Raw genomic sequence first — 27,427 nt, forward strand, 5'->3', positions numbered from 1 at the left:
TGCCATAATCTCCGGAACCAAAGGCAAAGAAATTCAGGGAAATAATAACCATTTCTAGTGCTAAGCTGAACCCAGGACCGACTTTCTTCCCTTCATTGTGCCTGATAAGTGTCCCAGCTTCTCTCCCATCAGTCTTTGCCAGAGACATTGCTGATAGCTAGAACTTGAGGGAAGATAGCATTTATGGGCCTGGAGACCTCACTGAATTAGACTTGGGAGCAAAGTCATGTCTTTCTCCATGTTTGTAGTGCAGAAATTCCGCTTTGGAAATGTAATTCTTTCCTTCTCTAAAAACCTTGCAGTTTTAGGAGTCAGGCTAGCTTGAGCGTTCTCTTTAACATGCAGATGGGCTATTTTTCCCCTGCTCCTTCTGGTCTTCGTCTGTGACTGACTGTGATGTTTTGTTATCATCAGTGGGCGAGGGAAATCTGTAAAATCACTCTGTTTATCTAACAGTAGAATATTGTCATGAACCCATCTGCTTCAAAAAGTGGCTGGCTGCTTTTGGCATTGTATATGTTAGCACAGTGGGGCAGAGATGTATCAGAAACCTCAGCCCCTTGAGGCTGGCCTAGGGTTGAATGGAGGGAGATCTTGAATCTAAATAGCGTGTGTGCCAGCCTCCCCCATCCCCCCAATCTTTGACTCTTCAAGGTCATCTCCTTACTGGAAGAATTAATTCCATGTGTCGGGGCACATCGTCAGACATTGTTCTTTGGCTGTCCAAGTTGGCCTGGGATGAGCACTTGCATGTTCACTCTCACTGTGTTCTGTTATTAAACAAAAACACAAACGTCTATAATAGTTACCCTGGTTTCTTATTGTTTGCTTTCCTCTTTCTTAAAGGCCTGTGCCTTTGCCCGACTAATTATCGGGGGAAGTCCTCAGGTTTATATGCTGCAGGCTTTCAGGCTATGTGGGATCAGAAGTGGCTTGTTTTCCTTGTCTTAGATGGTTTCCAACCAAGCAATTTGGGAACTTTGGGATTAGAACTGAGTACCTTAAGAAGACATTTTTTTTTCCAATTTAAGATGTTTAGAAAAGATTTCTGTTCAGATAAGCAGAATCTTCCTTTGTGTTATTAAATAGTCTGTTTTCCTTCTCAAGAATGTGACATGTAGAATTGAGTCTCTCCATCTAGCAAATTTCCCCCAGGAGAGTGTACTGCTTGATGTCCTCATTTGCTTCTCATTTTGTTCTGATCAGACCTGCATCTTCCTTAGAGCTGTTGTGAAAGAGCCTTCACAGAGCAGCTCTTTGTAGATTGGACCTTAGCATCTCTCCCTGGGCTAATGTCTTTCTCGGTGAAATAACTTACTTCAGTTATTACAGTGGGACATTAACTCCTGTGAGCACGTTCACACGTCTCATGAGGGAACTCCCTGAGCTGACCTGGGACCAAATCAAGAGCCCAAACTAACTTGGCAGAAGACAAGCAGGCGATACTTGCTTACCTGTAAGAGTGATGGTGATGAGTTATAACTGTATGGTGATGTTGTGGCTCAGAAATACAATTTTGGAATCTTATAAGCTTTGCTCCCTGATGCCTAAGTGCTCCGTGACCAAGAAAGTTCAGGTAGGTAGGTGGATTCTGTTTCTTCCTCCCCTTCAGACTTTTCCTAGACATTTCTAGGAGAAAAACTTTTCTTGATGGATCTCTTTTTTGACTATTGCATGGAGAAGGCAGGTACAGATTAGTTGAGAGGGTAATAGAGATGGTTTTTCTGGGTCACAGCTATGAAATGAACACTGTTATGAGCATGTTTTCATTTTTCTCTGATGATTCAGAGGTCCCTTCCGGATCCTGCCCGGGCTCTAGGCTGTCAGTATGCCATCGGGTACCTGTGGGCACTACTTATCTTTGTATTGTAATTGCTCAAAAGATTGAATAGTGGTGAATTTCCATTAAGTGCCTGTCTGAAATCTGGGAGTTTAGTTTATAACATCATGAACCCTGAGAGAACCTCAAGAGAGCTCCTGTATGGTATCTCCCTGCTGCTCACATCTTCAGGACTCTGGATGTGTTCCTTGGCCTCAGTCAGCTGCTGCCCTCCTCATGGCTTGTCTCTTATTTCCGCTCTGGTAGCCGTGAGCCTCCCTGGAGGGCCCACACTCTGGAGAAGGGATGAAGACCCTATTCCTGTCGTGGCTAGAACTTTATCAGTCAGTCAATATGGTTAGACTTTGATTTTTTTTAGCCCTGGAGTAATAAGGTTTCCATTCTATTCTGAGTCCTGGCTCTTCAGTTTTTGTGCAGCGTCCACCCGTAGCTTTCCTTTCTCAACCTCAGAGTTCAGGGGGAAAAACCCAACATTTTTTTATTTTGGTAACTCAGACTCTGAACCAAGCACCTGGAAATATTTTTTGCTTCCTTAATTAATTTTAAGAAAGGAGCCAGTTACTTCTCTTGGCAGTGGGGGGACTTGTGAGGGTGGCATTTGATTAAAATCCTGTAATATTTTTTGCGTGCCACATTGAAATGGAAAAGTCGGGTTATGGAGTTGAATAAAATGCAGGCCAGTAGATTTGATGCTGCAAAGATTGTATCGTGGGGACAATACTTCCGCTCATGAATAAAACTCGGTTGGGAGTAAGTCCTCAGTGTTCCCTTTTCCGACTGGCTTCAGTGAAAGGCATGGGCATGCATTCACATGGATGTTAAAACTCTTCCTGCTCAAAAAATGTCATGATTGTGAGATCTTTGAGGACAGTAGGTTCTAGTCCTTGTGGCCTTGTGCTGTTTGTATTCTCAGCATCTAGCAAGTGCCTGGCATATAGTAGGGCGTTCATTATTAACCCACTTAATCCTCGCCACAAACCTATGTGGTTATTATGTAATTATCCTTATTTTACAGATGACATGGCTCTTCAGTAGTGGAGCCCAGTTCTGAACTGACGCCAGAGCCCTTGTTAACTGTGACACTCTCTGCCTCAAAAGGTAGTTGGGCGTCTGAGGAGAAAGGTGAAATCATTCTTTATTAAAAAGGACGGGGTCTGTCTTTGCTCTCTTGTCTGGTAGCAGAGTCCCTAGGTATGCCCCTCTCCTTGTTGCTGGATTTTAATGGACTGAAATCCAGGCTGTAGCAGACCCTGACAGGTTTCGTGAGCTCATCATGTGTGATAACCTGTGTTATTTCCTGGGGTAGTGTGGTGGCCCAGGCGTACACGCTTTGTCCTCATCCATGGAGATAACCAGCCCAAATGTAGGAAAACCTTTTAAAATCTTTTCAGCTCTCCCTAACAGAGGGCTTGAAGCTCTGCTGACAGGCTATTCCTGCAGTGTGAACAAATTTCATGTGAAATCTTTAAAAAGAACTCTTTTTCTTGTAATAAATAATGTTGTTAAACTTATATCTTCAGAGAAGTTGAACTACACTTGTATTCATTCTGCTTTCAAAGCAGTCAAGTTTACTTCTGTTAACCGCTGTCTTTTAATACCACAGATAAAGTTTAGCAACTATTGTCTTAATATTGTCTACATTCCTTTTTTTTTTTTTTTTGTTTAGACAGCTTTAACTCAAATCAGTTCTACATATCAAACAAACATTTAGTTAATGTAAACTAAAACCCTTTCATATGACTTGGTGTTCTCAGGTTAGCTATTTGAGCCATTTTCACCATTGTTCAGTCTTCACAAGTTGCTTTTGTTTGCCTCATGAAAGTTCAATATGGATAAACAAACAAAAAAATTCTTTGTGGTAACAGGTGAAGACTATAATAGCTCTGTGTCTGTATATGGAACACAATTACCGTAGCCAAGTCAGGTGACCCAACATTAAGCTGTGGAAGCTCGATATTTTTTTAGAGGGTGGAGGTAAAAAGAGTTGTGGGGATGAATGGAGTTGTACTTTGATGGTACAATTTGATTTTTTCAAGTTGAAGATGAATGATAGAAGACTCGGAAAATAGATAGAAAACAATTTCTTATCCTCTCAACGCTTTACTCAGTCTCTCATCTATATATATGGGGATGATTTCAACTGCAGAGGACAGAAAACTCGAACTGAATTGGTTTAAGCAAAAAGGGCTTTAGGAATAGCTTGATCAAGAGTCAGTTGATGGCACCAGGACCTGGTTTTTATCTGTTCATCTTGCGGCTGCTTCTTACTATGTTGCCTCCATTCTGCAAAACGCTTGCAGAATCTTCTTCCCATATCTTCTCACAGTCTCAAGACTTACTCGATTGAACATATGCCTGTTCCCCCCAACTCAGTTCTGTGACTAGAGAAATGTGGTGGGCTGATGGGCTTCGATGGGTTCTGCATTCCACCCCTGGTGTTAGAGCTGGGGCTCTGCCCAGATCACATGGACTGAGGCTGGGGAAGGGAGTGGGTTACCAAATGAATAGTGGGATTTGGCTAGAATAGAAGGAGGAATACTAAGGAGGCAAATAATAGAAGTTTACCACAGTAGGTTCATAGGAGGGAAAATAAATTGTTAGTGTCTTTGCTGCTCTTTGTATCTATTTTCATTTGCCCTGAGTTGACAAGTGACAATTTGAATGGCTCTGTAGGCTTAATATATGTATGCCTTCATAATTAATTTTATATTGTTCAGTTATATGGGTGGACAATATCACCAGCTCCTCTTGGCCCATGGGTAAATTCTTTACATATTTTAAGTCTAAGAAACTTAAAACTGATCTCTCCTAGTATGTGTCTGTGTTTTGCTCTTAATACTAGTCTTTAATAAAGATGTTTAATAAAAGCATATTTTGTTTGATTATATCTTTCTCACTATACATAGTGCAGGCTCCTGTATACTTTGAGATCTCATTATTTGTTGCTGATTGACTTACAGTTTCCTCATGTCTGACTCATAAATGTGATTGAAAATCCCTCCCCATCCTGACCTGGGTTATCTTGCTAAGCTTTAAGACTGTCCTTTTCTTGGCTCTGCACAAATGGTCTGGAGACTCTAAGTTATACTGGGAACTGGTTAGGCTGAACTTTTCTCATCTTTTCTCACCCGGTGGCTGTTAAGTTCCTGGAGGAGAATTGAGTGACGAAGTTATTGTCCTTGATTGTGCATCACAAGGGCCTTATAACCACTGCCTTGTCTTTATGGTCCACAGGTCGAGTTTGAGTGGCTGAGACAGTTTTGGTTTCAAGGCAATCGATACAAGAAGTGCACTGATTGGTGGTGTCAACCGATGGCTCGACTGGAAGAGGCGTGGAAGAAGATGGAAGGCGTGGTAAGTACATGAGATCCTGGACTGTATTTTCTGAGATGTTGTGCTATATACATCCTCTGCTGCCTAATTTGTGTGGATAAATACATATTTAATTATTCTAAATTATTGGTTAGGTTCCTCCTGGTAAGGTAATGCAGACAGCTGGGATTTTTGTCAGTACAACCTCAGTTCAGTTCAGTGAATGTTCACTGAGCATTTCCTACATAGAAGGCACCGGGTTAGACACAGTGGGAAGCGACGATTCGGGGAGAGCAATACCACAGTAATCTCGAACATACATTTGCATTTTTATATGCACCAGGCACTATTCTAAGAGTTTTTCCTGTGTTAACTTTTAAAATCCTTAGAATGGTCCTGTGAGGTGCAGAAACTGTTGTGAGCCTTAATTTATAGATGTGAAATCTGAAGCACAGAGCAATTAAGTGCCTCGCCCAAGGTCACCGAATAAGTAGCAGAGCAAGATTGAGACCCAGGCAATCTGGCGCTATAGCTTGTGCTTTTAACCACTACATTCAGTTTAACAAGGAGAGAGACGTGAATATAGCCAGGTGTTACATTAGCTAAAATGAAATCCTGTAATAGAGATTTAAAAAAAGTCACAGTCCAGAGGAGGGAGTATTAAATTCAGACCAGTGGAGCTGGGACTGTTGCGAAACAGCAGATGTGGCTTTTGGGGACCTTGGCTGGGGAGGAGTAGGGTCAGATAGGGTATTTGGAGAGGAACATTAGGCTCCAGAACTGTGAAAACAAGATCAGAAGTGGGGAAGTGCAGTGTGACTAGAGCAAGGAATTCAGGAATTCAGGGGATGTAGGAGGAAATGTAGCTGGAAGGCAAGTTGAGGCCACTTGGAGGTCTCGAATTAAGTCTTAATTTAAGTAATGGTAATCATAGCAAACACTTGCATGATACTTTTAAGTACCAGACACTATTCTAAATGTTTTATATATAACTTATTTAACTTTTATGACAACCTCATAAAGTGGGTATTATTTTTCCCTGTTTTACAAACAAGGAGACTGAAGCACAAAAAGTTTACGTAACTTCCTCAAGGTCATACAACTAAAAGTGGGGAACTGGGATTAGAACTCAGGAAGGCTGGCGCCAGGGTCCTGCCACCTCACTGTTCTGTCTCCAGATAGTTGAATTTGGAATGTAGTGGAAAAGTGATAAAAGCCTGCTAAACTCTTGAGATGGTACCACTGCGCAGACTTTGAAATGTGCTAGAAACTAATCTGCAAAAATAGGTAGCTATTGCTAATCCTGTTCTGTAATAATGAAAATAGCAAATCACAACCCTAAAGGGCCCCAGGTTGAAAGTTTGGGTCGGAATCCAGAAGTCCCTGCTTTCCAGACATCTCCTCAGATCTTTAAACCGTGCCTTTTCGTGGACGTATGTCTGAGGAGGGAATGTTATAACCTTTCTTTCAGTATACTAGTAGTAGCACAGAAATGGGTTTCTCCAAAGACACGAATCCGTGCAAAACTGAGCATTGTAAAAGTGAGTTGGAGGTAATGAGGAGTCCATGCCTGCATCTCCCGAGTTAGTTCTGTTCCCAGCATTAGCCTGTGTAGAGTGTGCTCCATTTTTACGAGATGGTGTGTATAAAGGCAGCTTTGGTGTCGGGATTTGTTTTTCATTGTGTAAATCTGGTTTTGTCCCTTTACATCTGAGTTGGAACTTCTTTCCTTGCTGAACCTTGCCTCTAAGACATCAGCTTGACTTTGGGATTCTAGTTTGTTAACTCTACAAATTAGAGTTGGCAAATAAATAAAGAACTCACTGATTTTGTCAAAAAAAAAAATGCTTTTGAATTGCTTTTGTTCAAGAGTTTCTTTGAAATCTTTGGTGTTGTCAGCTTTCCAGTGATGTCCATCATGAATTCATTTAAAACATTTAGTTATAATGTTTTTTTTTAATTTGGTGGCGATGGCACATTAGTTAGATGGAATATCTTCTATTTACTTTGTAGCTGTTGTGTAAGAAATACTAAAAAGAAGAGCAATGTTGGGAATTCTCCAGAGCGAGTTTCCTTGCGGTTGGTGTGGCATTACTAAGTGTTCTGAGTACCATCAATGGCCTCAGTGTCTCTCAGCAAACCTCAGACTGATCATTATCAGCAGAGAGAAGGTTTGGGCCAAAAGAAAAGGGATGGTACTTCTAAATTAAATTTAAGCATTGCTTCAAGCCTTTTTAAATGACTTTTAACAAATGCATAATAATTTATTTTTGCAATTGGAAGAGACAGAAGAGAATGATCACTGGAAAAGTCTGTGGTTCTGTGGCTCTGTTAGTGTAATGCCATCTGGTATTTGTGCCCTCTGGGTGGAACTAGCACTGGCTGGTTAAATTCCTACTTGGTACCACCTCATATTTTTTCAGCTGCAAGCAGTAGGGGGCAATGTTGAGCTACCAGTTTGAGACCCCCAGATGCTAGCCTTTCAGAAAAATGCATACAAATGTACCATTAACTGTCAAGAATTATCCCTGTTGCTTCAAGTTAGCTGTAATCTCTAAGATTCCATAACACAGGAAATCAGTTGTGGGTTAACAAATTCAACAGCAATTTAACATAAAAAGTGCAGTGTTTGGTGCACATTTGGATTCTATAGAATTAGACTAATCTAAAGAGCCTTTCTGAGTACTCACTCTGCTGCCAGGGAATATATTACTCAGAACTACTACCCTTTTAGACAAATGATTCTTCTGTATATTTATGCTTTTTTTGAATTGTAAAATCATGTGTGTATTGTGGAAAGACTTCTAATTAATGTATTTTGTCTGTTCTGCAACATAGCATCGATCTCTTTTGGCGAGAAAATAAAACAAAAAACCTCAGGCAATATGTACATTGCTTTTCACCTTTTGCTTATGAGTAAAGCAACCTTTGACAGCCCTCGTACCAGGGAAGAGACTCCTGTTGTAATTTCTCTCTGTGTTTGTGTTCTTTTATCCACTTTGTGGCTGGAAGGTGTGGTCTCAGGTAGGATATAGAAGAAGACTGGAAAATGAGATTTGAAATCACATTTCTTCCATTAATAGTAGTTGCTTCACATGTCATAACCAGTCACATATTTCAAAAAGTTCAGTCAGCTGTCTCTAAAAGTCCCCAGCCTCCACTTCCCATTCCCTGTCCCAGCAAACTCCGTTGTTATCACACTGTTTATTCTTGCCATTTCTCTCCCGGAGGAGCGTTTTACTCTTTGCATGCTCTTGTGATGTAAATGTTAGACCTTATATTTGAATGACATTCTGATAAAATATCACCTTTTCCATGAATATTACCTCATGAATTTATGAGCCATTAAGTCCAAAGCAACATAACCCTTTCTGACAACTCAGGAATTTAGCCTAGCCTTTCCTCTCATTTTGCTTGCTATTCAGGAAGGTATGATAACACAATAACACTATTCAAATATTTGTGTTTTATTTTATTTTTTTTTTAAATCAGCCCACCACCCCACATCCAAGATTAGTGTATTATGAGGAGACTGTTCAGGATAAGAGAGAGTTACCATTTGAAAGAAACTGTACAAGCTTTGCTCTCTGGGTAAAGAGAAATATGAAAAGCTGAAGTCTCCTGTGAGGTGAGGAAGCCTTGCTGTAGCCCGAGATTCAGTGGATAGACCATTTGTCTCTCAGGGTCTGGTATCGCACTTTGCAAAACTGACATTTATTTTACCTATAAAAATGTTTTAACACTATCAAATTCACAGTGATACAGAAAAGAATGTTAGGTGTGCTGTCATCTAAATTGATGACATTTATTCATTTCCTTTTGACCTTAAAAAAAAAGGATCAATTTGGTATAATCCAATGGAAATATTCTAGAATAGTTTCCAGAGTAAACATTTTCAGAAGTACTGATGATTTACATACTGGAGAGAAATTTCCTCATGCCTTTTAATTTTAGAAGAGGAGAGGAGATCCTGATGGTTTGTAGTGTTTTGACTTGTGCTTCCTGTCTCGACAGTTCCTCGTGCTGTGAGAGCAGTGCGTTTATATGGCAGTTGGCGTTAATAACCTTTATTGACTTGAATGGGTGGGAGCCAAGACTGGATTATTTTAATGCATCCGTTTTGAAACAGTGTAAAACACAACATATAATTATGTTAGGTAAGCTATAGGCTACGTTTAATTCATTTAACGTTAATTCATTTATGTTAAAATTTGGCACGGGAGAGCAGAGAGATGTGGAAAATGAGTAGGTGTTGTATTTAAGACTGTTCCCGGTTTCTTGTTGTTGAAGTTTTAAGAGACAAATGCACTTAAGAATGTAAAGATTGTCCTTTACAAGTTCGTTAGGATAGTTTAATTTCAAGATGAGTCATGCCTTTTTCCTTGTCATTTTGACCTGCGTAAATCATCTGGGAACGCTCATGCCAGGAGCCTGTCCTCTGCGGAGCGGCTGAGCGCCTCTGAGTGTAGGTTACACAGTCGCAGGGATGATTGAGCTGAGGGGCAGTTTGTTTGTTTTTGGAGAGATTAATGAAGCTATCATCACAGTGCTTTAGATTAAATTCTTTGTGACTGAATAGAGGCACAAGGCTGCTTTTCCATAGACTGAAATATATACGGAGAATACTGGTATTTGCTATCATGTTATAGTTCAATTAGCTAAGTTCGTTTTAAACGTTCTTCTAGGATTTAAGATTTTTTGAGGTGTGAGGAAGAAAGTGATATAAATATAAATACTATTTTTTGTTCATATTAATGGTGCAGTCACCAACTTATATATATATATATTTGTGCATTTACATTCATATATATCTCTCCCTTTTAGTGTTAATGTTTATACTAAATTATATCTGCTAACGTAATCTTGTCTTCCATCTTTCCAAGTTAGCATTTCTGATATAGGAGCAGAGTATATTAGAGTAATTTAGGATCTGAGGTGAGATGGCTGGTGGTGTTAAATTAAAAGTTAAATTCCCTTCTCCCTTTTTTCACTGGTACGGTGCTGAGTGGCTCAGGATAAGCACAGATTGGAGGATAAGCACCGATTGGAGGCAGGTAAACAGTCACAGGCACCCAATAATTCAAATTCTGGAACAGGTACACAGATACTGAATTTGGGGATGTTTAGCTTTGGAAATTTGGATAAAAGAAAAAAAGGCACTTTTCAGCTTAAAGGACTTAAAATCCTTGGCTCACATTTTTGCTTATCTTAACCATGTTCGCTGAAGGTCGGTTCTTTCCCTTCTCCTCCCTCCCCACCCACCCACTCTGATTCCCCACAGCTGTATTGCTCTATTAGGAGTAAAATATCTGAGGGGGAAATTGTACATGTAATTTAGCAATGAATTCTAACAGGTTTTGATTCCTTCTTTGATTGCCTTCTGCATTCTCTCAGACTTTTCCAATTTTCCCCTTAGTTGCTGCAGACTTGGTTAATGAACTGAAAAAAAAAAAGTGTTGTGTGTCCTGCCTTTTTGGGAAAAAAATTTACAATTCCAAGAGAATTCAGGCTTAAGCCTTAGAAACTGAATGTGCATCGAAAGCACAAAGGACTATGTTTATGATTCTCTTTGAAGTGTTTTTGCAACTGGATAAGGAAAATTTTAGAAACTGTCTGATAGTGTTCAGGGTAAATACTTAAACCCCTTTAGAGAATTTCACACACAGATACTGTGCAGCAGAAAAAAGGGATACTTATGTTTCTTAAAGCTGCTACAGCCTACAGCTTTGTACTTAAAGACAGAGGTGTTGAATAGAATTCTACTGAGGATACATCCAGTGACAGTATCTCCAGGAACATCAGAGCAAACCAGCGGGTAGGACTTGCTGTTTTTAACCCTTACTTGAGCTGTGCGAGAGCTGAGCTGTATTGGTACCAAGTACTAGGATGTGCCTGTTACATCCCAGGAATGTTAAGAGGATCGTTCGGGTGCCTCTGCATTGCACACAATAGAAACAAGGCTAAAACTGCTGAAGATGGTGAGACAAAGTGACAGGAGCTAGGAAATTCCAAGTGAAAGCCTTGCCATCTCTCTTAACTCTTGTTAGCATGTGGAGAGAAAAACCGCAATAAACAGCCAAGGTTTCTATTACAGCCTTGGTTTCCTAGGCTTTAGCTAAATTTCACTAGCCTTTGTTAAATACACTCACACATACATGTGTTTCACACACGTTCTATATTTAAAAAAAAAAAATAGATGAATTCTGTTGTTTTAAATAATTTTAACTGCCCTGGAATTCAGTTTGATGTCAAGGTGTGAAGATCCTGCTACTTTTCCCTGGGGTGCTACTGTAGCCTTGGCTGCTATAATTTATTTTGGATTGCTTGGACTAGCAGACCATCATAGCATTTCAGATGTGAATTCAGAAACCCTGGTGCCAGATTGGGTCGTCAGGGATTTCCATCTTTCCTGGAAAAGACATAGCAAAAAACAAATGCATACTTTATTTCCTCTAGTTTTTCGGGGAGGAGGACGGGGAATGGGAGATTAAATTCAGCTCTAGTCTGTCATTTATCTTATTATAAATACCTCTGAAATATTCTAGAAGAATCTGTGTAAAAGAATGAAGTAATGTTTAAAAAAAAAACCTGACAGACATACAGTTTTGAAAGGAGAGCAAGATTTGCAAAGGATGTTGTGCCAATTATTGAGAATATTATCAGTTTTAGGATCTTTTTCCCCCAAGTTGGTTTATGAATGGTCCCTAAAACTGTTACCTCCTGAAGAAAATTGTTATGATAAAATAGAAAATACTATACATATGAAAGTCATCAGCAGTAGTGATTTTAGAAGGAAATGTGAACAGTTCTCAACTTAGGAACCATTCCTTAGAGGCCAGTTGGTTCAGTCTTCCTTAGTGACAGCATCCCTCCCTTTGCTCATATCCTTCCTCTAGAACTGGGATCCATCCTGGAGCTCAAGGGGCTCATGATGACTTGGAGCTCTGTGCTTCTCTGGTGATGTTTCTCCTCTGTTGTGGGCTAAATACTTTGGGAGGCTGTGCTGGGGATCTTACCATATTTTGCAAAAATGTCTCTGTGGAGAAATGTGCTCCAGGTGCCCAAACCTAACTTAAGAGAAAGCTCTGGGAACCCATCAAGTCGGGTCTTCCGTGCATTAAGGGTAACATAACCATCATCCTGCTCTCTTCTCATTGACATCTACAAAAGAATGACTCTATTTTATTTTTTTTATTTTTTGTGAGGAATATTAGCCCTGAGCTAGCATCTGCGCCAATCCTCCTACTTTTGCTGAGGAAGACTGGCCCTGGGCTAACATCCGTGCCCATCTTCCTCCACTTTATATGGGACGCCGCCACAGCATGGCTTGACAAGTGGTGCGTCGGCGCGCGCCCAGGATCCGAACCCGCAAACCCCGCGCTGCCACAGCAGAGTGCGCGCACTTAACCCCTCCGCCCCCAGGCCGGCCCCAGAAGGACTCTATTTTAAATGAAAGAAACCGATAGGTTGCCTTTTCAGAATTCCTGAAAGTATCTCTATTATGATTCGTAGATGATATCTTGAATACCATCTCTTCCCTAACACGTAAATTCTGATGGACTTTTTTGTATTTTCTCTACATGATCTCAGTCAACCTGTGACAATCTCATTTGTAAACTTTTCCTTGATGTGTATAAAAATCTCAGATAATCTCCAACATGTTTTTGGTCGATTGACCAAATTAGCCTTCAAATAAAAATCTGGAATATGAGGGAAATATTCAAAATTCATTTCCAGTGTTTTAGACGTATCTGCTTTGGTGGTAAAGACTTGGAGCACGTAGTAGCTTGATAATATATCTTCATCTTACTTAAATATTATTAATTTAAACGAGCAATTATGAAATACCCAGAATTATGGGTCAGATCTTCTTTAACAGATGTTGGGGGATTAAGAGGGCTTGTATTTTATTTAATGTCATAAACTTTTCATGCAGTTAACAGTGAATTTTTTAAAGGATGGAAGTGGTGGGATACGCCAGTGCCTGTAATAAATTCATATTTTCTTGATACTGGGGTCTCATATCCTGGGGCACCTGAACAGTAGCTGGGAAAGGTGGGTGGTATTCAGCCCTCTAGTAATAAGTATCTCAAATTTACTCTCTCCAAAACCAAACTCTGGATTCCCATAATCCCCCAAGCCTTTCTCCCAGTGTTTCACAGTTCAATAATTTGCACTGTCGAGTTGCCCAACCTAAAACCTTGGCGTGCTCTTGATCTATCAGTGAATCCAGTTAGCTCTGTTTTCAAAATGTATTCGTGATCTCACCACCCTTCACCGCTCCCTCTGCTACCACCTTGGGAAGAACCACCATCCTTTGTAAAAATAGCCTGCCTGCTTCCACCCCATCAGAATGTTCCTTTAAAATATTAGTCAGGTTATTTCAGTCCCCTGGCCCAAACTTACCATCACTTTCAGAAATCCAGCTTCCTTGCAACATGGCTAGTGCCCTACAGAACCTGTCCATCTGCCCCCATGCCCCCAAACACTTTATTTCCCCGCTCTTCCCCTCCGCTAGCCGTCTTGCCGTCTTGACAACATGCCAGCTCCCTCCTGCCTCAGAGTCTGCAGTTGCTGTTGCCTCTGTCTGGAATATTCTTCTCTCTGTTATTTGCATGACTCATTCCTTCACTTCATTCAGGTCTCTCTGCTCATGTCTCTTCCTTGGAAAGAGCTTCTCTGACCCAGCTCTCTTGCTGTAGAGAGTGCTGGGCTGCTTCATATGGCTCTCCACCCCCTGCCATGATACTATGTATTTGTTTGCTGTCTGCCTCTACCTGACATAATCTCCATGAGGGCAAGGACTTTGTTTTATTCACTGTTATTTCCCCAGCTCCTAGGACAGTGTCTGGTACATAGTAGGTACTGGACGCTTCCTTGTGAAAGAAATGAATTGACGTGAGGTCAGCGTTCCAGTCCTCCCGTGTCTTCACACCCATGTTAAATAGCACGGCCTTGAATACGTTCTTTTTAACACTGTACATATTTGTAACATGTTAGGTCCTGCTCAACAGGAATATTTTTGGGTTAGTTTTATTTTCAAGCAAACATAACCCAACCCTCCCAGCAACACCCCAAAACATCTTTAACACATAAGAAAAAATAATGTCCTGAGCACAGAGAATGCACAAGAATGTCTTGTTTCATGCCTTTGGCATTTACACTGAGAAGATTGAGCAGTCACTGGCAAACAACTTACGCAAATATGAAAAATGTTTTTTTTTTTTAAATGAGAGATGTAAGTAGGTTATTAGTTTCCCTGAGTAGCAATGCTTCTAGAACTTAGAATCATGGTGTTTTGCATTTATTGGCATCCTTCACATTTTATATTTCCCTATTCTTAAAAAACTTAATAGAGTAAAATTGTCATAAAATTAAATGAGTTCTCCAACAAAGCTTGGACTTTTTATTACTAATATCCGAAGTTATACAGGGAAAGCGGCATGGACTGGACAGATTTTGGGCACAGAGCTAGGGAAATCTCTGAGGAGTAAACTGACTTCCACCAGACAAGCTGAAAACTGATTAAAATATTTATCATCCTTTGGGTATGCAATAGCTTTTGATGATGGAAGGCATATTAATATTCATCTTAGCTGCTTGTCTGCACTTGAGACAGATCCTGGGAAAGGATGTTCAGATGACCAGTGTTCTCTCCTCGCGAGGAGTCCTTGAGACCCAGTACAGCTTGGAACCAAGAAACGCCTTGTGATGTGCTTGGCCTTCTCCTCTGGGGGCTGGGGGGCGGGTACAAACCTGGAGAGACCTTTGGACTGAACAGCTTTAAAGGATTACTGCTTTCTCACAGGAAGTCTTTTGCTAGAACAAAGGGAAAAGTTTGGTTGTAATTTTATAAGCGGCAGAACTGCTGTTGCTGTCGGAGTGCATGAGGCTGACTTGACTCCTTGGGTGAAGTGGGGGGATGTAAGCCTTACAAAGGATTTTGATGTGAATGCCCCTGGAGGCTGAGGCTTCCCCTCTCCTTCCCCCTCCTCCCCTACCTTTGTTAAAGAAGGAGAGAAATCAGTCGTGTTTGCTGCTGATGTCCCGGCCGCCTGACTGGTTGTTCTGGAATGGTCTATCTCTCCTTTGTCTCGAGACGGCAAATATATATGGTGTCCACATAGCTAGGCATAAGTAGCACAAGGTGACCTGGTGAGGTTCTCAGGATCTTTTAAATTTTTTTTCCTTTCATGGGAGAAAGAATCCGGCTTAATTAGTTTAGTTAATTAAGCAGTATTGTTTTCTGTCTGGATTGAAATAGCCTTGATTACATTTTGGGGAGCAAATAAGAGCTCCGAAAGAACCTGATGTTTTTACTGAGTGATCTGAAAAAACATGGAAATTGAATAGAATATTCGCATAAAAAGGGCAATGTGTTAGGACACTTAGTTTCTGTCTTCTAAATCTGAAAATTCAGAAATCCTCCCCCTTCTGCATTTTAGTTTTTATTATTCCATGCTGAGATATTTTTATGAAAGGTATCTTAAAAAGTTGGGCAATAATAATTATATTTGAAACCTGTTTTAATAGAGTGATATCAGAAGAAAAATATTCTATCTTCATCCTAGTCATTTCATCATTCATCTGCTCCACGTTGTGCAGATAAGTGTGAAGTTATACAAAAAGCTAGGACTTATGTCTCTCAGGTTGATAAGGCACAAGGCAGTAGGTAATTCAGAGGAAGGAAAAGCAAAGGAGAAAAGTGGATTCTGACATAGGCCTTTGGGAATACAAAAGATCTTGATAGATGGAGATGGGTGGAGGATATTCAAAGATGGTAGAAGCTGAGACATCATAGTGGGAAAACCCAAGATCTGCTCAGAAACTTGATTAGACTGGATGGAGTGTGGTTTGTGTGAGTCCAGTAGTGAGAGATAAGATTAGGAAGATTAGCAAGGACCTTCTTTTTCTAATGCATTTCTTTGCAAGGTACAGTGCTTTCTCCCTTAATGACTGGCTTCCTGTCAAAGTCATGGGAAGCAAAGTGCTAAACATGTGCAACTAAACATAAAGTGAAAACTATTTTAGCACCTTGCATTTGTGAAGGTTTTACTTGGGAAACAAATCAAAATTGTATTATGGGCACTAATTTCAAGACCAGCCTGCATCCTGAATACAGCAAACAAGCAGCACTGTGCATTTTCAGAAGGAAAATTACAAATGAATTGAGATATTCTTCTACCAAGTTCTTTTTTTCCTCATAATTTGAATACCAGCCTAATAATTTTGGGCTCTGGTCAGAGGCAAGTCTTCCCATGTGTGAACCACTTAAGATTCTCTTCCTTGTTTAGGAACCTTAGGTCTAATTCATTTTATTTTTTTGTTATTGGGATTGTGGTTTGGAGGCAATGACACCTCCACGGCCTTTTGTAGAGGTGACAGTCTTGAGGACTGAAGTCCTTGCATAAAAGTATGTTGAAACACAGCCAAAGTATCATTCATGAGTTATTTGATTTGGTTCAGGATAGTGAGTGTGGTAATCTGTCATTTCCACTGCTGAAATGGAGTAGTTTCTTTCCCACGCGTATCTCCCCATTCTTTGGCTAATAGCTCCACATTAGAGATTGTGCACTCCATGCTGTCCTGGACTTTGCCTGGACTTTAGCATGTCAGTCATACCACTTGAAAGACTGAGTAAATGTTGAGAATGTAAATGGTGGTGGTTCATTCTGGTGTCTCCCACCTTTATATATAGATTTCTGTTAGACTCTCTCTTTTTTCGTCTGTGTGATGTTATTATTTTCCAGTGACTGGTTTTATTACTTCTAAGACACAGGTATTAATTCTTGAGTGATTAACAGCTCTGTCAGACTTGGGCGTCTGCAAGATTGCTTTTACTATGTTCAGGAATCTAAGGTCTTGAGTTAATTTAGGGGCCACCATTCTCCTTATATCTTAGTGAGATGGAGAAATGATATTATGAGTCTACTGTTTCATTTTACCAGAGAACCTTATGAGAGTCACCGAGTGGCACTTCCCTAGAGGATAAATGGGCTTAGTGCTTTTTAGAGTTCTCCATTGATATCTCTTTATTTCCCACAATGCCAGAGAAACTGGTAGCAGAGATGTAGTCAGATTTGTTATTGCTTACTTGCTTTCAAGGGCTGAAACATTTATCCTGTGCTCTTTATTTATTGGTTATACTGGTGGTACCCACACTGCTAGGCTCTGACGAGCTGAGGTCCGGTTGCCGTGGAATCCAAGAATGTTCAAGTTGGAAGGGACCAGAGAGATGATCATCCCATTCTCTTCCTTTTGGAAAAGGAAGGGCTCAGAAAGTACAGAGGCTTGTCTGGCGGCAACAGAGCCAAATACTGGTGGACCTAGAACCAAGATTTCCCAATTCTCAGTTCAGTGTTTTCTACCATTCCCAAAGTCCTCAGTGGCTGTGCCTTCTCCAATGCTTTTATCAACTTTCAGCTGGATGCTAGTAGCAAAATATGATAAAATGAATGTTTCCCTGGGGCTTTTTCTTTGCCCTGTGTTTGGGCTTGGCATATTAAAATTAGGCTCTTTCATGTTGAGATGGACAATTGCTTTGTTCACCCAGCATCCTTTCCTCCCTCTCTAGTAGCATCTGGATATTATCTTGTGGACCAGCTTCCTTCAGTGGCTACAGGTGGAGGTACATTGCCTTAGTCCAGCTACTCCATGAGCATGTGACTGGAGCCAGGTCTTTCAGATGAGCTCTCCCAGGACTGTTTGCTGACACATGCACATGGTGCAGAATTCGAAAAGTGTAAAAGCATATACAGTGCAAAGTAAGTCTTTCTCCCCACTCCTTCTCCCAGCCACCCATTTCCCTTCCCCAGAGGCTAGAACTATTCTCAAGTTTTTCTAGAGATACTCTTTCCAGAGATATTCTGTATACTTACAAACATTTATGTGCTTTTTTCCCCAAACGAATAAACAGTCTTAGAGATCTTTCCATATTTTTACATTTATTTAAATGACTCTGAAGCTTTACATTGTGTGGTTTCATAATTTGCTTAACCAGTCCTCTATTGTCTTTAGTCTTCTGCTTTTACAAATAATGTTGTAATGAATATCCTAATACAGGATTATAAGATTTGCACATATAACATCTATGGTAATACCTAGCAGTAGAATTGTTGGATCAAAGGCTATGTGTATTTTTAATTTTAAGAGAGATGGCCAAATTGCCTTCCATAGATAGAGTTTGTGGCAGACTTCATATATATGTGTATGTGTATTTATGTGTATGTGTATATATATGTAGAGTTTATGTGATATAGCACCTGTTTTCTCCACGTCCTCACCAATGCAGTGTATTAACAGACTTTTTGCAAATATGAATGGTGAAGAATGGTGTCTCACAGTTTTCATTTGCATTTCCCTCATTCCTGTTTTGCAGATGAAGAAATTGAGGCTCAGAGAGTTTGATGACTTTGCCAAGGTCACAGAAGTAGTGAGTGACAGGGCTGGGGTTTACAGTCTAGCTCTGGAGGCCGCTCTCTTAATCACTGTAATAACCTTAGCTAAAGCTCCATTCTGTTACTTGCAACCACAGATTCCTGTTAGAAGTGGAGGTTCTAGCAAAGAACAGCCATCCTTCCTTGGCTGGTAGATGTGGGAAGGTTATTCTTCCTCACCATGGTGTTGTGTGCTGAATCAGCTGAATCAGTCCAGGTGATCAGACCAGCTACTCTGATGTCCAGTGATGTTATTATGTGCTGGAATTGAGTTCTATATGGGAAGTAGGTGGCCCTTGATTTTGCCAAGTCTTAAGGCTCTCTGCTATAGCTGTTTTTGTCAATGCAAGGTGAAGAGAAGGCTCTTTGCCCCTGGAAACATGGCACGTTGCCTGATTTTCTGTTTAGAGTTCTGTCCCTGTTGGATTCATTTCAGGTCTGAGTTTAGTTGTTGTGTTCCGATATGATGAGCTTCCTTGGCCTCTCCTGCTCACCTCCATTCTTCCTCCACCCATCAGTCTTCATTAGGTCATTTCAACCATGACTCGTTGTCTGTTCTGGGCCTTTTTCTGCCTGGCTACGGAGCTGTGGGTTGAAGCCTTTACCCTGCACACATAGTTCCCAGGTAAGAGTTTATTTCAAGAAGACTTTAGGGAGGATTGAGATGACTCGGGAGTGGTGAGAATTATATTTTCAAGTAAAGGCAAAGATGAAGAGAGGTCTCAGGATGGATGGAGAGCTTTGCTTTGACCCTTCTAAACTGTGTTGGTAGACTGTAATTCTCAGGAATCGGGTGTGGGCCCCTCTCCCAGTCTGGGCCCTGCTGGGTCACATCTTTTGCTGTGTTATCTCTTGCTATGTTGTTAAAGTCAGGTTCTGTTGCTGGCTGTGTGACCTATGGTATCAGTCACCAAGTCATTTCCGTTTGAGCTCAATCACCTTTAAAGTAGTCAAGCTTAGATACTTTGGGTTAAGAGCTTCAGCTCTCAAGTTAGTCAAACTAGGGTTTGAGCCATCATTTAACTGTGTATGATATCGGGCAATCACACTGGGAGTCTCAAGTTTCTGCATCTGTAAAATGGGGATAATGACAGTACTTCTCTTACGGGATTGTTGTGAGATTTGCCGGAGGTAATACATGTAGTATTTCACACATTGCCAGGCATATCTTTAGCATTATTATTTTGAATCTCTTCTCTTGTTTCACTCCTCCTGCCATCTGCTAATGCACTTCCCCCTTACTTCTTGCCTGATTCATTCCTACAGCTCTCTTAGACTCTCAGCTCATCTTTGGTTTTGTATGCATATAATCCATGCTTTCAATCGAGGTCTCCATTCAAAAGTCATCCCAGAGTGGTGCTTTTTCTGTCTTTTTACCCTACTTTATTTTTCCTCAGAGCATTTCTCAGTCTCTGAAATCATGTCTTTTATGTATACCTATTATCTGTGCTAGATCATAAGCACCTTGGGGGCAGGGACTTTGTCTTGTACAACTGCTGTGCTCTCAGTGCCCACCAAGTCAGAACCCAACATATTGGTTGGGTAAGTGAAGACACCAGTGTTTTGTGTGGGCAGGCTTTCTCTGAGGTGCCTCTTTTTATGCAGCTAGTGCGTTGTACATGGTCTTTGTTGAATGGCCTGCTGTCCTTTCTTGGTTTAATTGATTTTACAAACTCCCTTGTTTAAAAATGTTTAATAATTATCCGTTATCAACTGCAGAAACCTTATCTTGCCAGCCTTCTCTGGAAGATAATTTCCCTGCCTTGGAGACGTTCAACGTTAGGATGTACATGAGAGACACTATGCAGCTTCTTAAAGACATCAGCACCATCTCCAGGGATTTAGGTTCAGTAGCTATAGCTTTCAAACTTGGCTGCATATTTGAATCACCCAGGATTAATTTTTAAAAAAATATCATGTGGGCTCTATCTCCAGTGATACTGATTTAATTGGTGTAGGCTGTGGCTCCCAGTTGATTCCAATATATTGCCAAATTGTAGTATATTTAAAAGGCCTCACAGGTGATTCTGATATGTGGTCAGAGTTGAGAACTACTGTTTACCAGGTATCTGACCTCTCACTGAATCAGTTGGATTGCATGGATGAATACATGAACATATTACCAAATTAACAGGAAAGCTCTCTCACTTTAAACCAACACAAATATCTTGAGTGCCTGCTGTGTTTCCTAAATTCTGTGGAGGACTCAGGAGGAAAACAGCCATATTTATAATTGGAAGATGTTGGAAGATGATGTTGATAAAAGGAACAAACAGCACTGTGAAAGCTTGGAAGATGGTGGGATACATCTGAATGGGTAGGATTTCAGAAGACTTCACGATTGACAGGCTTTTGAGTTGAGTCTTACAGAATGGGGAGAATTTTGGCAAGTGGAGATGGGTATGGGAAGAGAGTAGACGTTTCCTGTGGAGGGAATAGTGTGTGTAGGGGTAGAGGCAGGGATGCAGGTTGTATTCAAGGCTCCTGAAGTGGGGTTGGCAGTCCCCCAAGCTAGTCTCCTAGAGTTCCCTTACTCAGGAAATGGTACTCCTACCCACCTAGCTCTTCACGCCAGAAGTAGAGGAGTCATCCTTGAAACTTCTCTCTCCCCACCTCACATATCCAATCTGAGAACGTTTACCCCTGCAATACTTTTGAGACTGTCTACTTCTTTTCCTGTCTGCCATGACCAGTCTAGTCCAAGAAGCTGTCCTCACTCCCTCGGGCTGTTGCAGTACTTGCTGTCTGGTTTCCCATATTCTTCACACAGCAGCCAGGGCAGTGTTTTCAAATGCAGATCTAACCATGCCCCCTCCCTGTGTAATCTCATTAATGGTTTCCAGTTGCTCTTAGCATGAAAGACTGAATTATTTTATTCTCAGCCCACCTCTTGTGCCTTACCTTCCCTCAGCCCTCTTAACTCTCCATATTCCTTCTGTGAAAGATGACATGAGTAGAGCCATATTAAAATAGAGTTGGAGCAGCCATTTCCAAGGAATTGCCTTGCACATCTTGTTTTCTTTATCTTCCAAACTGCCAACATTCCAAGAAGTCAGTAATGACAAGAATGTCCTGTTTGTAAGGACTGACAAAAATGGACTTTGCTGATGATCAAATCTCAAGCCAATCTATGAAGTACAAACCTAGCCTTAATCTCATCTAGACCAATGAACTCTTCTTTCATACAGCTTACCTCATCTTCCTTGCTTTTCCCCGTAAAAACCCTGAACCCCTCTCCTCTAATCTGGACACTGTTTGGGTTTTTACCTGAATCTGTGCTCCCTGAATTGCAATTCTGTGATCCCGAAATAAATGCTTCTCTGCCTCTCATTTTGCCTCTTTATTTGTAGGTTAACACTTACCATACTGTGATTTTCTCAGTAAATCCAGTGCATCATGCTCCTTTCATCTTCAAGGCGTTTGCACATGTTGTTTCCTCTTCATGCAATGTCTTCTCTCACCAAAACATATTTATAGATTATTTCTACTCATTATTCAGATCTCAGCTCAATTTGCCACTTCCTCAGGAAAGATTCCGCTGACCTGTCTGATTAGGTCGGGGGGCTGTGCTGGGCTTTCCTGTTACCCTTGTGAAAGCCATGCCCAGGAGCTCAAGCTTTGTTCTGGAGGCGTTGAGTATCTATGGCAGGTGGAACTTGGGAGCACTTAACTGTTTCATGAAGACCCACTGCTACTGGAGACATTCAAATAGCTGAAGTGATCTTTGGTAGTTTGTGAATCTCGTTAACCATCCCTTGACAAAGAACTGGGAATTGTTGATCATATTGTAAAATAGAATGTGAGTAGCCACGTGGTTTCTTTGTACATATTCCTCCCAATTATTGGAATACAAGCCAATTCCATAGTATTAATTTGGGTACTATTATCTGCAATAAGACAACCCTCATCAAATTTTCTTTGTAAGTGGCAGTTCCTAAATGTATACCTATTCCATGTAAGCCTATGGTGAAGCCATTGTCCAATTCTTAACAAATTATGAATAGATGAGTGAACTGATAAAGATAAGTTATACCGTCTCTGTAATGCTCCTTTCCTAATTTCAGTATCTTCCAAACATCATTCACTTTAAGAAAGGCCAAGGTTCCTGAGGGTGGTTACATTTTCCTTTTCCTTGACAGATACAAGCAACACTGGGAACCTTGGCCATCAGCCCTCTCCTGTCAGAAAGGTCAGGAGCCATCATCCTTGATACTGCCCTATGCTTGTCTAGGTTGGGAGTCATGTGACAAATCAGGAAATATCAAGGGCCCATATATTGTGGCACTTAGGAGCCGTGCAGAATCTAGACAGTGGTTTCAGAAGTGTCATTTAGATGCCATTCTTTCCTATTCTTCTTGTGTTGATGCCCAGAATCACCATCCAGCTTGAAGGGACCAGGAGGTTTTCTGGCCCAGGGTACCCTTGGCACATGTACAGGAATCCTCATGCTGACTGAGTTGGAATCTCCTGGTGAGAAGTGATTTGTTGTCCTGATTAGAATGTAAACACTTGCTGGAGTTGAGTTTTGTCTCTCATGTGAGTTTTATTATAGCCTTCTGTGTTTATAAACATGTCTTGAGCATGAGGGAGAAATGTGATAACCTCGAGCCCCCAAGAGAGTGTCCATTTGTTTTCTCTATGGGCTGAAATTAAGGTAACTTAGCATCCTACTGTGAGAGTCCCATATCCCTCTTGATTTTACCAGCTGGCCTGGGATGGTGCCCAGATTGCTATTTCCTAATTGTTCCATCTTCTAGCTGAGTCCGTAAAGTCTTCTGACAAAGTACGTTTCATATTCAGCTGGCATCTACTAGATAGGCACAAAGTCCAGGTAAGGCTTCAGTTGAATCCAACAAACAGTTATTGAATTTTTTTTTGAAGATTTAATGTGTCAAGCATTGGAGAAAATCAAGTCTTGCTGCACTTGTAGAGCTTACGTGCATGTTAAAGAAATAGACACACACAGAAATATGGCGTGATGTGGAATGTCAAATGAAAGGGAGAAACAAAATGTAAGGGTGCCCCAGAGAGTATAGGTCAGATTGAGAAATCTGGGGAAGCTTTGTGGAAGGGGAGGTGCCTTTTAATTGTACCTTGAAGGGTGAAGAGTGACTTTTAGTGGGCAGAGTTTTCACAGGTGAAGAAGAGGGATGGGGACCATTTTAGGCAGTGCACACGGTAGACACAGGGGCACGGCTCTAGAGCATGCTAGGGCATGTTTGCAAAATGATGTACTACCTTGTAACCAATGCTTCAGGTGCCTGTTTGGGGTGGAATGGAAGAGAGAGGGGCAGGCATCTAGGAACTAGAGAACAAAGGAAAAAAGGGGGACTTTATGAAGAGCCTTGAATGGCATGCTTAGAAATTTGGCCTTTATTCTAGAGATAATGGTGGGAGTTGGATTCAAAGATTTTTGAATAGGAAAGTGGTATAGTCAGATCCATTTTTCAAAATTGTAACTGGCAGCAGCATAGTGGATGGATTGTAGAGAGGAGAGGCTGGGGACACAAAGACCTGTTGCAAATATTCTGGTGAGAAATAATTAAGTTCCAAACCAGGACAGTAATGGAGAGAATGAAAAGGAGGGATGAATTCCAGAGTTTTGTTTTGTTTTTAAATAGGTACATAGAACTTCACCATCAGTTGGATGTTGGGGATGAGAGATGAGGAAGAGTCACAGGCAGTTTTACAAGATATCTAGTCTTAGTTACTAGATGGATGATGATACCACTTACCAAGCTGAGGAATGGAAGAGGAGGAAGTTTGGGTGCCTGTTGAGTTTAAGAAGCCAGCAGAGCATCTCTAAGAAGATCTGGAAATACTGGTCTGGAGCTTGGTAGAGACATCAGAGCCAAGTGTAGATTTGGGATTTTGATTCTTGTCTTCAGTTGGCATTCCTTACGTGCCCATCATGTGCCAGGTAATGTTCTCCCGTATGTTAATCCACGCCTGAAAGCACCTGACACGTGGCAGCCATCTACGTAGAGACAGTAGCTGAAGTCATCAGGGCGAGTGAGAGAGGGTGTAGATTGAAGAGCATCAAAGGCAGTGTGGGGGATGACCTTGTACAAAGGACAAGCATAGGGAGCCAGAGAAACAACCTGAGGGGGCCGTCAGAGAGGTCCGAAGAAAACCAGGAGTAGATGGTAGGATTGAAGTAGATTAATGGTGTCACATCCTTCCAGAGAAGTCAGTAGGGTCAAAAGCAACCCTACTGTTGCATTTGGCGTGGAAGGAGTTTCAGTGGAAGGGTAAAGGCAGAAGGACAAGGTAGGAGAAGATGGGTAAACTATCTATATATTTTTGTGATCTGATCTGAGAGGAAGTTTCTCAGCAGTCTGTCTGCCGGGGATGCCTGAGAAGAAGCACATTTCAGCCAGATGGGGGTGTTGCAGTTAGCTTTTTTCTGAGTTCCTCCAGAAATTGGCCTGTAGACATTCAGTTGCCCAGTGGCAAACTAAATAAGGGCTGACCTAAAGCCGTAAACATTTTAATTTGCAAAACCATTGTTGTATTAAATCACAAATGGGAGGCAATTTAGCAATGCGTCTCCCAGATTGCACTGGGCGCTGGCTGTGGTTTTGCAATTTATGCTGAAAACTAAAATTGAACTCTGTGGCATAAAGACAGATGGTTGATTTTGTGATTGATTTGGTCTCTGTGGCCAAGGAAACTGTTAATGCTGTATATCAGTTATAAAGTCGTGGTAGTATTTGTGGAGCAAAATGAAAAATCAATATTGTAACCACGGGATAGCGCTCTTAAAATCCAAAGTGTCCTTTGTTGCAAATTGCATGGAAGAAACTGACCCCCAAAGGGAAAAACATACCTTCATTATTGCACAAGTGTGTGTCTCTTGTGGAAAAGCCCAGGAAGATGGTTGGGTATTATTATAGTGTAGCTGGGGGTACTAGGAGAAGGATCAAATTGTTGCAATTTCGAGCGAAACCTCACTTACAGTTATCTGTGTCGTAAGGCAACCTCAAGCCGTAATCTCTAGAAGGTTGTGCAGTCAGAAGCCAGGATACCTGGGTTGTACTTTAGGCTCTGCTAATCAGATGCTGGTGTTAGACAGTCTCTTCCCCTCTCTAGTGTGTTCCCCTCCCAAGTGTGTTCTCTGGTTTTATGTGTTAGTACTTCAGAGATGCACTGACATACTTGAGAGTAAAAGGAGTGTCTTCCATTAGCATCATTATGAATAAGACACCAAGGGGTTGTTTACATTTTCCAGTCCTAGAAGTGGGAATGTGCTTCTGTTCTCTTAAGCGTGTGCCTTGAGAGGGGAGTGTAGAGAATTCCTTGCTTGTTTGGCCTTTTGTTTTGGCAAAAATGAATGATCCCTGCTTGTCATGGCAAAAGAATCATCTTCAACAGACTGCATTAGACACATAGAATGCTGGGGGTGGAACCGTTTATAGATAGGAGTGTGAGAACCAGGAAATGGCTTGCTCACAGGTCCGTTTCAGTTGGCACTGGTGTGAAGGTGAGAAGTAGGTATCTCACCATCCAGGCAGAGTCATTCTGTGATCCTTCCTGCCGTTTCTCTCAGTCGAACTGGAATTATGATCCATGATGCAGTTGAAATTTGCTCCCAGCCTCTTAGCCTAGTACCATTATAAAGTTCTATCTTGACGGGTCAGGCCCCACTTTGAGGTCAGAAGAATGAGATGCAGCTTAAGGAAAGGAGCGTTAGTGGAAATGCTAAGAGCTCCTCCCAGCGAACTGAACCTCAGGGGCCCTTTGCGCTGCTTCTGTTCTGTGTAACTTACAGTTGTTCCCGTGCTGGGGTTTGCAGTGGGTTGCCCTCGACGCAGAGGTGGTGATTTGTTTCTTTCTTTCCCCGTCTCTTTTGCTTCTCCCCATTTCGACTTCAGGGATGAATTGTGTGGTCTTTTATGATATAAGATTAGTGCCGCCATTTTCAAGTCACCTTTTGTGATCTCTCTTAGGAGCTGACTCTTTGCAAAAGAAACACTTCTGTCTTGTCAGAATGACAGTGATTACCCCACAGTTTGGATCATCTCCAGCAGCTTTGTTCCCTGAAACACAAACTTGATTTGATGAATAAAAGTTTGGTGTATTTGATGAGTCAGAGGGCAGGAAAATGTCCTTGTCTCTGATGAGGCTCTTATAGTCAGACACGCTGAACATCAGGGATAAAATAAACCTTAATCTCTGAGAGAAACACCCTGGAGCATGAAGCTGTTCCCACTAGAAATGCTGTAAATCTTACAAACCATGTAGGTTTTCTGTTTGGGGCAACATCAAAGCCCAGCAACTTTAGAGATTAAAGTGTGTTTGACAAGCAAAACTTTCCCTGTGCCCCGCTCTTTACGAGATTTGGCCAGTCTCTTGCCTTTGTCTCACCTCGGTCTGGCTTCCTTTCCTCCTGAGAAGTGGGAAGTCTCGCCTCCTCAAATCGGGAGCAGGCTGCGATGGTTTGTGCCTTTAAAGGCCCAGGCTGCAGTCCCCCATCTTCCAGCATTGTCCTGCCCCAGTGGTGGACAAGACCTTCTCACGGTCACTTCCCAGGGACCCTCTTATTTGTGGAAGAGTTTCGGTGCCTGGTGCTGGCTGTGAGAAGATCAAACAGCAGGAAGACAGTGGTTTCCCTCAGTGTAGACAAAGGACTTAGTCTTTTACCTTAGAATTTCTGTTTCCTTTAAAACCATCTTCTCTGTTGTCTCAGAAGAAATGCTTGGGGGGTTTTGTTTTCTTTTTTATCCTGTTTCTGTGTTTGGAATGTCTCAGTGCTTTCTCCTGTGCAGATTGGAAATAAGCTACTACATTTTTGTTAAAATAAAGAAAAATACTTTTCAGATAAATTATTAACAGAGTA

General features: G+C 41.3%; 1 protein-coding gene across 2 annotated transcripts in view; it reads left to right on the forward strand.

The window, feature by feature from the left end:
- FTO (FTO alpha-ketoglutarate dependent dioxygenase) overlaps positions 1 to 27,427 on the forward strand; it is a 358,292-nt gene that overhangs the window by 158,754 nt on the left and 172,111 nt on the right. For both annotated transcript variants that reach the window (XM_058527826.1, XM_058527827.1), the window contains exon 7: positions 5,075 to 5,194. In XM_058527826.1, coding sequence (XP_058383809.1) covers positions 5,075 to 5,194 — 120 coding nt within the window. The remainder of the gene's footprint in view (positions 1 to 5,074; positions 5,195 to 27,427) is intronic.

The sequence above is a fragment of the Diceros bicornis genome, chromosome 32 (genome assembly GCF_020826845.1).
Source record: "Diceros bicornis minor isolate mBicDic1 chromosome 32, mDicBic1.mat.cur, whole genome shotgun sequence".
NCBI lineage: Eukaryota > Metazoa > Chordata > Mammalia > Perissodactyla > Rhinocerotidae > Diceros > Diceros bicornis.